At 42.6% G+C, this 12134-nt stretch overlaps 1 protein-coding gene across 1 annotated transcript; it reads right to left on the bottom strand.

Annotated features, from left to right (window-relative positions):
• Positions 1–5752: 5752 nt before the first annotated feature.
• LOC119323060 (mitochondrial metalloendopeptidase OMA1-like) lies at positions 5753–10443 on the bottom strand. Its single transcript, XM_037596638.1, has 3 exons — positions 9379–10443; positions 9108–9259; positions 5753–6302 (listed from the first exon to the last, which is right to left on the bottom strand). Exons 1-3 carry the CDS (start codon positions 10339–10341, stop codon positions 6050–6052), a joined length of 1368 nt encoding a protein of 455 aa, XP_037452535.1. The 5' UTR covers positions 10342–10443; the 3' UTR covers positions 5753–6049.
• Positions 10444–12134: the final 1691 nt, after the last annotated feature.

Raw genomic sequence — 12134 nt, 5'->3', positions numbered from 1 at the left:
GACTAGGGTTACCGGTCGGCACTTTTGTTCGGGCTCCAAGCCGCGCCGGCCGTCCGATTCGATCGAGCGGCTCTCAGCGACGTGGAGCACCGGCTCGGGCCTTCGGGCATTAATGGGCCATTTTCGGTCACGGGCTTCGGCCCAGGTTGCCTTTGCCCAGCGCGTTTTTTTCCTCTTAACGTTTTTCGCTGCTGGGCTGGGCCGTTTTACTTGTAGCTGTGAGGTATTTTGGGCCAAAATCACTGTCGCGATTTTCTATTTTTCCAGTGCGTTTAAGTTAATAAATATTATGATTTGCACTGCTTAAACCAGAAAATGCGTAAAAATGTAATAAACACATTATTATTCTGGGTAAAATTGAACCAACGAGATATTTTATTCAGGATTTATTATGTGTTTTTGGATGATGAAGTTTTTTTAGACATCAAATAATGATAATGTTTTTTTATGTTGATGTTTAAATTGAGAATGAAATGACTCTAATTTTAATTCGGACCAACGTTGTTTTATTATTATGAGTCATCCCCTATGATATTTTAATTCCATGTTTTTTTCTGCCCAACGGTGTTTTGACATGGAGTTGAAATTAAATACTTGGCATGTTTGTTTATTTACCAACGTAAATTTATAATCATGCAACTTTACTTATGAACTTTTATGATGATTTCAGCTTCCGCTCCATTCCGGTCCGACACGATCGAACCACTTACGGGGAGTAACTTCCCTCGTTGGAAGTCCCAAGTCGAATTATGTTTGGGTTGTAATGAATTTGACTATGCCTTGAGGGAAGAAAAACCTGTGGCACCTGTGGCAGGTGTCACAGGGTATGCAGAACTCAAGAAGGAGTATGATGTTAAGATGGAAAAGTGGAATAAGTCCAACCATATTGCGCTTCTCATCATGAAAGCGACAATATCGCCGGACATTTCTGAAGCACTCCCTAAGAAAGATACTGCTAAAGATTTCCTCACTGAAATGGAGGAGCAATTTAAAGGCTCCGACAAAGTGTATGCTCATGAGCTTTTTGCTAAACTTCTTCAGAAATACACTATTGATAGAAATGTTAGGCAGCACATATTGAGGGTGGTAAATGCTTTCACCAAGCTTAAGGCTTTGGAGTGTTCTTTAAGTGAAGCTCTTCTTGTCATAATTATTCTTGAGTCTCTTCCTGAAGAGTTTGAACAATTTAAGGTCAACTATAACTCTCTAAAGGAAAAATGGCCACTCTCTAAGATGACCGCAAGGATCGTCCAGGAGGAAGAAAGGATCATGAGGCAGAAGAAAGACCATGTCTTTCATGTTGGCTCTAACAAGAGAAAGCATGACGGACAAGGTTTCCCTAAGCCTCAGAAAAGGCAAGTCAAGAAAGAAGGCACTAAGCCATTCAACCCTAAGGCATTCAAGGGTAAAGAAGCCGGTGGTTCTTCTTCTGCTCCTAGCAGCTCCACTGCTGGAGAAAATGCTTGTAACTTCTGCAAAGAAGAGGGACACTATCAAAGGGACTGCCCAGGCTTTCTAAAATGGATGAACAAAAGAGGTATTGATGAAATTACTTTTGTAGATGAATCTCTTTATGTTGATTTTTCAATAAAGTCATGGTGGATTGATTCAAGGGCAACCACTCACGTTGCTAACTCTATGCAGGGATTCGATACGATCCAAACCATAAGAGGAGGAACAAGAAAGCTTAAGGTTGCGAACGGAGTTGAGGCCGATGTTGAAGCTGTGGGATCTCTCACGTTGGAGCTACACACTGGCCACACTCTTAGATTGAATAATGTTATTTATGTGCCTACCTTAAGTAGGAATTTGATTTCAGTTTCTCGTTTAGATGATGATATGTATGAGTGCCATTTTGGCAAGAAACAATTTGCATTGATCAAATGTAATAAGAATGTAGGCATCGGTGTTAGACGAGGCTAACTTACATGTTATCTCTTAATAATGATTCAGTTATGCATGTGAGTGATGAAATTAATGTTGAGAAGAAATGGAAAGGAGTTAGTAATTCTTCGAAATTGTGGCATTGTCGTTTGGGCCACATTTCGAGGGGGAGAATGGAACGTTTAGTTTAAAAATGAAATACTCCTCCCATTAGACTTCTCAGATGCAGACAAATGTGTCGACTGCATCAAAGGAAAATTTGCAAAAACAATTAAGAAAGGAGCAGTAAGAGCCACAGGGGTTTTAGAATTAATTCACACCGACATATGTGGACCCCTTAATGTTAAGTCTGTAGATGGTTTTGATTCGTTCATTACATTCACAGACGACTTTTCCCGCTATGGGTATATGTATCCCATACGTGACCGATCGGAAGCTTTGGAGAAATTAAAAGTCTATAAAGCGGAGGTTGAAAATCAACTGAACGCAAAAATCAAAGTTGTACGATCTGATCGCGGGGGAGAGTATTATGGTAGGCATGCTCCTTATGGGCAGATTCCTGGACCTTTTGCCAAGTTCTTATCTGAAAATGGAATCATTGCTTAGTACTCAATGCCTGGTGAACCACAACAAAATGGTGTGGCCGAGCGCCGCAACCGCACCCTTATGGATATGGTGCGAAGCATGCTTAGTCACTCGAGTTTACCAGTAAGCCTTTGGATAGAGGCATTAAAGACAGCTGCACACATACTAAATCTTGCTCCAACTAAGTCAGCACCGAACACACCTTACGAGATGTGGGCGGGAAAGAAACCGAGCTTGAATTACTTACGGGTGTGGGGTTGCCCTGCTGAAGCTAAAGTTTTCAATCCACAACTTAAGAAATTGGATCCAAAAACAGTTAGCTGTTTCTTCGTTGGATACCCTCACAGGGGAAAGGGATATCGTTTTTATTGTCCAAGTCACACCACCAAGTTTGTGGAGGCTAGACAAGCGGTATTTTTTGAGGATAATGAGATCGCAAATTTAAGGGAGATCGATCTTGAGGAGAAGCGGGTTTGTGTACCATCCCCGACTATCCAAGAGATTGTTTTTCCAATACGAAGAAATGTGACATCTGATGATCCTGAATCTCACAGTTCAGTCTCTCAGTCGAATGGTGATCCAGAAACTAATAATGAGAATCCAAACACAAATGAGGATCTCCGAGAAGATAATGAAAATGATGATGTTCCACCACCACCTCCGCCCATGGGTAGACCACGGTGTGAGAGGAAGAAAGCCATATCAGATGATTATATCGCCTTTTTGATGGAGGACATGAATGATATGGGAAAGGTGGAGGATCCAACCTCATATAAGGAAGCCATTAAAAGCGAAAATTCGTCCAAATGGTTGGTTGCCATGGAAGACGAGTTGAAATCTATGGGCTCAAATGACGTATGGGACTTAGTAGAAGTTCCCGATGGAGCTAAGAAAGTAGGCTGCAAGTGGGTCTACAAAACCAAGTATGATTCCAAAGGGAATGTCGAACGGTTCAAGGCAAGGCTAGTGGCAAAATGGTATACACAGAGAGAAGGCATTGATTATAAGCAAACTTTCTCTCCTGTGTCAATCAAGGATTCTTTCAGAATCATAATGGCATTAGTAGCTCATTACGACCTAGAACTACACCAAATGGATGTTAAAACGGCATTTCTAAATGGTGACTTAAAAGAAGACGTCTACATGGCTCAGTCAGAAGGCTTTGTTGTGGAAGGAAAGGAACATTTAGCATGTCATCTAAAGAAATCAATTTATGGCTTGAAGCAAGCTTCAAGAGAGTGGTACCTCAAGTTTGATAAAATTATCAAAACTTTTGGTTTCGCCGAAAATGTTGTGGACAACTGCATATACGTTAAGTTTAAAGGCAGTAGGTTCACATTTTTAGTCCTATACGTTGATGACATATTGTTGGCATGTAGCGATAAGGATATGCTGCATGAGACCAAGAATTTTCTGTCATCCAGTTTTGATATGAAAGATCTTGGTGAAGCCTCATATGTCCTCGGCATCGAGATTCATCGAGATAGGTCCATAGGAACGTTAGGACTATCTCAAAAGGCATACTTTGAGAGAGTACTGAAAAAATTCAATATGCATAAGTGCTCACCCTCACCTGCTCTATAGTTAAGGGCGATAAGTTTGGAACATTTCAATGTCCGAGCAACCAATGTGAAACTGATCAGATGAAGTCGGTTCCTTATGCTTCAGCTGTTGGAAGCATCATGTATGCTCAAGTGTATACACGCCCAGACTTATGTTTTATAACCGGGGTGCTTGGCAGATACCAATTAAATCCAGGACCGGACCACTGGAAGGCCGCAAAGAAAGTCTTGCGTTATATGCAAGGAACTAAGGATTTCATGCTTACATATAAAAGAACTGATAACCTAGAAATTATTGGTTATTCAGACTCTGATTTTGCCGGGTATGTGGATAGTATGAGATCCACGTCAGGTTTATATATTCATACTCGCGGGAGGAGCTATATCGTGGAAAAGCTCCAAACAAACGTTAACTGCTGGATCTACGATGCAAGCAGAATTTGTAGCATGTTATGAGGCCACCGGGCAGGGTGTATGGCTAAAGAATTTTATACCCGAACTTAAAGTGGTTGACAGCATATCTAAACCAATTTTATTGTACTGCGATAATGAACCAGCAGTTTTTTATACGAGTAACAACAGGTCAAGTAATGCTGCCAGACACATTGACATAAAGTATCGTGTTGTGAAAGATAGAATCCAGGATCAAACAGTTGATGTTAAACATATAAGAACGAAGCATATGCTTGCGGATCCGCTAACAAAAGGCTTACCACCCAGTATTTTTCGTGAGCATGTTGCCGACATGGGACTACTGGAGGCCTGATGATTCTGGAATAAGAGGACCATTAAAATAAACCACTCCCCAATTAGCAAAATGTTTTCCATTTCGAAATAGGCGGATGTACTATAAGTGTTGAGGTTCTAGGGCGTTTCAAGCTGTTGTAACACCTCACTTTGGTACATCATTCCTATGTAGAATGGGCAAATGAAGTTAAGCCTAACGATCAAGGGGGAGAATGTTGGTTTTGATCTCACGACTTAAACAGGCCAGTTAGATCTATTAGTTTAATAAAAAAAAGGGAAAAGATAAGGTTAATGAAAAGGACCCACGCACCAACGTACGTGAGGTTTTATCCCAACTAAGGCGCCCTGATCGGGGGCACCCAAACCAACTGATGGTTTAGGTCCCCTGTCGCCAGCGCTACATAAAAGGAAACGGGAGAGGGTTGGCAGCCTGCGCGATCACAATTCACGTACGGTTTCACTCCCCTCCCGATATTCTCTCACCCCATCCGATCATGGGGAGCGCTGCAGCGACGGGAAGACCTACTCCAGCCGCCGCTGCCGTCCCCGGGCAGTGCCGGTGGCGTCCTGAGGGCATCAGGACGTTGAGGAGGACTTCTACCTCGACTACATCACCTTTGCATCAAGCCTGCACCAAGCAGGCGATCATGTCCACTGCCGTGACACGTAATGATCCCCTAAACCCTTCTCTGTTCATGTTTTAGGTGATCTAGATGCAATCTGTTCCTGCTAATGGCATCCCAGAGATGCATAATTATCCCAACACTCAGGGCTCAGGCAGGTAAATAAGCACGTCAGGGTTGTGGCATCTAGCAAGGCGGAATGATTGAGGTTTGAAGATTATTCAGTTATATTATAGACCTTGTGGATATCATCTGAATCTTCCGTGACCAGCTGACTCCTAACTAGCTGGAGTAGATGACAATGAGTACAACCAACGTGGCGATCATCAACACCGATAAACCCAAGGAATATGGGAGATTATAAAAGCTGCTCTTGGAAGACGATTATTAACACAAACTCTTCTCCTATTCCCTTTTCTTCCCTGATCACAAATGAAGCAGCTCCATCACATTCTGCTAAGAAAATGTGGACGATTCAGCCCGAGAAGAACAGACAGTAACAACTCACAGAACAAATATCTTCAGACACAGAATACACTCTTCTTACTGGCCGTCACTGTGCAGGCAACAAAGGGCATGTTTCCGCGCCAGGCACCCACCGCCACCAAACGACTTACGCCGCACGCAGGAGAGTTCGAAACTGCAACCTTAGAGGAAACCTTCGGTCCCGTGGCCGGCGCAAGCTTCCCTGTATAGCTGCATCGCCTCCTCCATTACCTTGGCTCGAGACAAGAGCTCCGATCGCTTCTTACTCGAAGGATGAGTAGAGAGGTAGCTTTTCAGTACTGATTGATTGCCCGCGATTTGTCCTAGCTTCTCGTAGACCTTGGGAGCGGTGCGTGGGTCAAAACCAGCAGATGCTTGAAGCATGAGCCCGATGTGATCTGCCTCTACCTCCATCCTGCAAACATGTAGCATACATCATCGCAAGGGCTTCTAACAAGATATACTTGCATCTGTTTGATAATGAGGTAGCAAGGATGGCAACTGTACAACACACGAGTTTTTTTTCTTCCAGAAAGGACTGTAATGACATATACTGAATCTTATGTCATATTAGAGCAACCACAATTTATCTGACCAACAGGGCTCCATCTGAAAAACAGTACTTTACTTCTTATGATGGACAAAAGCCAGGAACGGCCCCACAAATAAATCTCACTAGAATTAAAACAGCTTACGGAAAACAAAAATGGACACGGATGAAAGAATCCTCATAAATCTTTTTATATTCAGATCATGAAGAACTATCCATGGTTAAAACAACTGGATAGAGTACAGCATGGTGGAATTCATGTGGTGAAGGTGCTATGCAACTCGTCACTTAATCATATGAAATTTTATTGTATCTTTGAAGCAATGAAGGCTACATCAAGAAGTGACAGCTGGGGTGGGGTTTAAGAAAATCATGTCCACAGAAAGTGGCATCAGCGGATCCTGGTTGGAAAGACGCACGGAGATACAGTCAGCTATTCAATAATGCAACAAGGAATGGAGTAAAGTCGGAGATAATGTGTGTCAGATCAGATTGCCAAGATGGATCAATAGCTAGTCCATATATCAGAAGATGTCTTCAGTTACTTGTCCTCTCCTTTCAAGGAAACTGATGGATACAACTTCGGATAGCTAAACATCCTACCTCCTGTGATGCATCATTTCAGATGCACTAGGCAGAAGCACTGAATGTCTGCACTTGGTGGCTTTGCTTGGTAGAAGGTGCAAGGAAGTTTTGGCTATGTCATACATCAATCAATTCAAAGATGAACAGGAAGCTTTGATCACAGAAAGCTTGTACTGACAAGGCTCAACAGCTAAGCAACACTAGTTAGTCCATTATAGTTTAGTGTGTGTCTGAAAAGATATTATTTTTCTGGAAATTGCCGTACAGAGTACTCCCTCCGTCCCAAAATAAGTGTCTCAAGCTTACTGCAACTTTGTACTAAAGTTAGTATAAAGTTGAGACACTTATTTTGGGACAGAGGGAGTATAAGAGTGTTTAGATCACTACTCTAGTGATCTAAACGCTCTTATATCTCTTTACAGAGGGAGTATTTATTTTTCAACAAACATACGTAAGATATGGTTTTTATAAAGGTATCCGAACAGACAGAACTACTTTCCCCATTAAACCATTTGGGGATTTTTTTTTTACTTCTGCATAAAATTTCCCCAATTTAGTCAGGTCTGGGTAGTTCAAGTTTCCCCATCACGGACGGTCCTAACTGACGAGTGACCACTGCTTCATACTTGTGATGGGAACTGATTTTACAGCAGGTCAGAAATGCAAACTAGCCAAATATTAAACCTTGTAATATTTCAAATATAGACTACCCCATCCTCACAAATCACACATATGTTGTAAAATGATTCTTACATGTGAATCTGATAAAAAATTGATGGACAATAAAATAGTCATGCACAATGCATTGGTGATGAAATTCTAGTAGTTGCACAAGGGGCATCATCCTAGTCAACTTTGGTAACTCCCTCCGTTCCAAAATATAGTGCTTCCTCTATCCCCGTGCTTCAACTTTGACCATAAATTTGACCAACAAGACCAACTGCGGCGGGATAAAAAATTATACCAGTGAATTCGTATTCAAAAGAAGTTTTCAATTATATAATTTTTTCTCCCCCCGCAGTCGGTCTCGTTGGTTAAATTTATTGTCAAAGTTGGACCTCAGGAAGCGCGGGCACACTATATTTTGGAATGGAGGGAGTAGGTTTTGTAAGAGATGTACAAGAAGGATATCATATTATCATTGCAGTCAATTTGGTGTTTTGGGATCAATTCCATGCAGATCCAGAATTCTGTACATAAGAGTACATGAAAAATGCTATAGCAAATCTGATTTCGTCTACTTTCTAAGGACCTGTGCGAATAGCTAATAAGTCCATCAGAACAGACCCTGCCAACCACTGAAAAAAAGTGAGAGAACAGAGAACTAGATGTCTCTCCGAGCTCCAATGCCCTGTTGGGGACAAGAATTACCACTAATAATCTCATCTGCAGGGCAATCAAGAGCCATATGTTTTAGTTTTATTACTAGAATTTTCACCGCTGTTAGTTAAGTCTGTAGCGAAATTAAATGGTACTCCCCCCGTCCCATAATGTAGGACGTTTTTTGACACTCCATAATGTAGGACGTCTTTTGACACTACGTCCTACATTATGGGACTGAGGGAGTACTAGATGATACCCCGCACATTGTTGCGGGTTTTGCAATATAATTCCATGTGATTTGGTTGCATGGAACATGAATATTGTGAGCAATAATATGAGAAATAAACTGAAAATACATATGATTTACTGTGTTTGATCACTGTATAGTTGCACAATATTTATTAAGTATAAATAGAAGAATATATAAAAAATATCTTGCATGTTTGCATGTTGATATGAGCTTTTTCCTATGCATGGTTGACCACTTTACCTAGATAGATTCTCCTTGGTCTGTGGTAGGTATATTAAGCTGAAATAATAGGATGTCTCACGATAGTATAGAATGGCCCACATGGAGGCACTTGAAGCAGGAGTCATATCATAACTTATAGCAAAATTAGATACCTAGACAAATCAAGCCCATTGATGCAAATTTGTTGGCTTTTGCCAGATCTGGGAGAATCTCATTTCAGTCATATATGCAACTTATCGAATGTAAATAATCATGATTCCACGAACAATATGAAATGCAGAAATGATTACCTTCGTGAGAAGGGCAGTCTGAGGAGTAATGTCGACATTGCATTAATTAAGTCTGGCATGTAAATAAACTGTAGGACGATAAGCTGCAGGATAGTAAACCACATGCCCTTGGTGATCATCTCTGGCAAGTGCCTCGCGATAGCGTGCCCAATCTAAAACATATTAGCCCACAAAGTACATATATCAGTACCTCTAAAAAATAATCAGTTCCAATGCACTGTAAAACCACCACAAAGTACATATTAGCCCACAACCCAATTAGTAAACCCACCTCATGCGAAAGCACTGTCGCAATCTCAGCATCTGTCTTGAAATGGTCGAGCAATCCAGTGAAGACTACAATTTTACCACCAGGCAAACACATTGCATTGATGAGCTTATCTCTGACGACGATCACCTCCCAATTGAGCTCATTGAGGTGCTTCGTCTGTGGCTGCGCTCCACGTGCCTTCCCCCGTCTCCGGCTCTCGGCCACCCACCTGTCATCGAGAAGCTCGTCGTCTCGCTGAGCCCTCGCGGCCGTGCTCGCGGTCTTGCCAGGCGAGACCCGATGCATCACGCCCTCGGGATCCAAGTCACGGGCTTTGACGGCGATGTCGGTGGAGATGTCGCCGTAGGAGGCGTCATCGAAGTCGTCGCTGCGGCGGTCGGCGAGGCCGCGGTGGAGCGCGCGGACGATCTCGGAGGCGATGAGGCGGACGCGGACGCTGTCGGGGTGGAGCGGGGGCAGGATCTTGGGGGCGAGCTCCTTCTTGAGATCGGCGAACTGGGACTCGCCGAGCTGGCGCTCGAGCTGGGGCGAGACGAGGACGAAGTGGGTGCGATTGGTGTAGGGCACGGTCTCGAGGTTGCCGAAGTAGACGACGATGGCCCCGCCGCCGGTGAGGAGGACCACCGCGGCGACCTTCCGCCTATCGTGGTACCACCGCGCGCCGCCGCGGCGGCGCGTGAAGTGGATGACCTCCGGGCGGCGAGAGGAGGTGAAGTAGTGCCGGGGTGGCGGCACCTGCGCCTGCGCCGGCGGCGGCCGGAAGAGGGCGGCGGGCTCGTGGCGGAGGGGTCTTCGGCTGAAGGATTGAATGAACCCTGGGCGCTGCGGGGCGGCGTGGTAGTGCCGAAAGGCCGTTTCCCCCAACACCGGCGAGGGCGGGGGCGGGGGCTGCGGCCGGCCGGCGGCGGGCTTGTGGCGGAGGAGACGGGAGAGGGCGGAGCGCGAGTTCTTGAGGGGGGTCATGTCGTTTTAATTTTCGCTTCTTTTGTGTGGGATTTTCGGGAGTTCGTTTGATCGTCCAGCGGAGACCCGAGGAGGATTTGGGGGTTTTCCCTTCTGGAAGCCTCCAGATGGCAAAGTGGGAAGAGCGGTGGGCGGTGAGGAAATCGTGTCGCCGCTCGTGACGTGGGTGCTCTTCTCCACTGCTCCAGTAAGCCCATTACCGTGGATCGCTGCTGGGCCAAGTCCAATCAGAATATCTCGCCTGAGGCTTTCGGCTCTTCTTGTTGTAGCTGGGCCGGTCTGTTTGCTCGGGTCTTTTTCGAGAGCTGTACGTTCGAGGAGGATCGCTGGCTGGTTTTTCCTATTTGCCGCTCGCTGCGGCAAATTGCCAGCGCCACAGGAAATCTGAACGAGCGCTCGGGTTGGGCGGGCCCATTAAATGCTTGAGCGTTTCTGGTTTTGGGAACATTCCAGCCCGTTTTCTCCGGTTTTGGGACCTTCTAGGAGGTTCCTGACACGTTTTTTTTCTTTTTTTCTTTGTTTCGTTTTTATGTTTCTTTTTTTTTGTTTTTTGTTTTTGTTTCTTTTTCTTTTTTTCTTTTTTCTGTTTTCAAGGTTATTTTATTTAAAAAATACATATTTGTGTTGCTTATAAATTGTTCAAAATTTCACAAAATATTCTCATTTTCAAATTTTTTTCCTCACTTTAAAAAAAATCATGCTTTCAAAAAATTGTGCAAAACTTCACAAAATGTTCTCATTTACAAAATTTGTCCTGACTTTATAAAATGTTCATGCCTTCAAAAAATGTTTTCATTTTCAAATTTTGTTTCTGAGTTTAAAAAATTGTCATGCTTTCAAAAAATTGTTCAAAAGTTCAAAAAATGTTCCTTTTAAGTTTTCGTTTACATCTATCCAAAATATTCTTGGTTTTGAAAATTGTTCACATAATAGAAAAACTGTTTGCCTTTTCCAAATATAGTTCGGCAGTTTCAATAATTTGTTCAGAACTTAAAAAAAATGTTCCTTTCTTTACAGTTTTGTTCGTAAATTCAAAAAATGTTCGCTCTTTTCAAAAAAAGTTCACAAATTGGGAAAAAATACTCGTTTTTCTATGTTTTGTTCAGATTTTGAAAACTTGTTCAGAATTTCAGAAATGTTCCTGGCTTTTCAATTTTTCTTTGCAAATTCAAAAATGTTCACATTTTCTTGATTTTGTTCACAGTTTCAAAAATTGTTCTTTTTCAATTTCTTATTTAGATTTTTAATAAATGTGTCTTTTTTTCCAAAAAATGTTCGTTCTTTTAAAAGTTAATGGTTTCAATAAATTTCTAGAGTGTCTATTTTTTTCTAAAATTGTTCAAGATTGAAAACTGTTTGACTTTTCCATAAATTTTTCGCATTTTCAAATAATTTACCAGTTTATAGATTTTTTCCCACAAATTTAAAATGTTTTTGTTTCAATAAATATTCCCTTTCCTAAATAAAAGTGCATTCAAAATTTCTAATAATATTTAGATCTGTCGACGCTGACAATTCTTATAAGCCGAGCTGCAATTTTTAGACACCATGGTAGTGTATTCCACTGGTTATGTACCACTATGTACTACCAAGAGGTGCCTAGTACGAATCCTTGTGTGTCCATCTTTTTTAAGAATTTTAAACCAGTACCACTACTTAAAACATTGCGCTGCATATTAGTCAGAGAAAGTATTTGGATCAGTTGGCTTGTTCGTTCGGCGCCTGTGCGATGTTCGGCGCCAGTACCACTACTTAAAACATCGCATTGCGGGGTTCGCTACCAGGGGCCGGCC

The sequence above is a fragment of the Triticum dicoccoides genome, chromosome 6B (assembly GCF_002162155.2).
Source record: "Triticum dicoccoides isolate Atlit2015 ecotype Zavitan chromosome 6B, WEW_v2.0, whole genome shotgun sequence".
Classification (NCBI taxonomy): domain Eukaryota; kingdom Viridiplantae; phylum Streptophyta; class Magnoliopsida; order Poales; family Poaceae; genus Triticum; species Triticum dicoccoides.
The sequence above is the reverse complement of the archived record's forward strand: the minus strand, read 5'-3'. Positions and strand labels throughout refer to the sequence as shown.

What these genes read in the sequence shown, in the direction of transcription:
- LOC119323060 (XM_037596638.1), bottom strand. Translation starts at nt 10,341, where the DNA reads ATGACCCCCCTCAAGAACTCGCGCTCCGCCCTCTCCCGTCTCCTCCGC. An exon ending in CGACAGTGCTTTCGCATGAG is followed by an intron (nt 9,260 to 9,378) that starts GTGGGTTTACTA and finishes AATATGTTTTAG; the next exon opens with ATTGGGCACGCTATCGCGAG. An exon ending in AGACTGCCCTTCTCACGAAG is followed by an intron (nt 6,303 to 9,107) that starts GTAATCATTTCT and finishes ACATGTTTGCAG; the next exon opens with GATGGAGGTAGAGGCAGATC.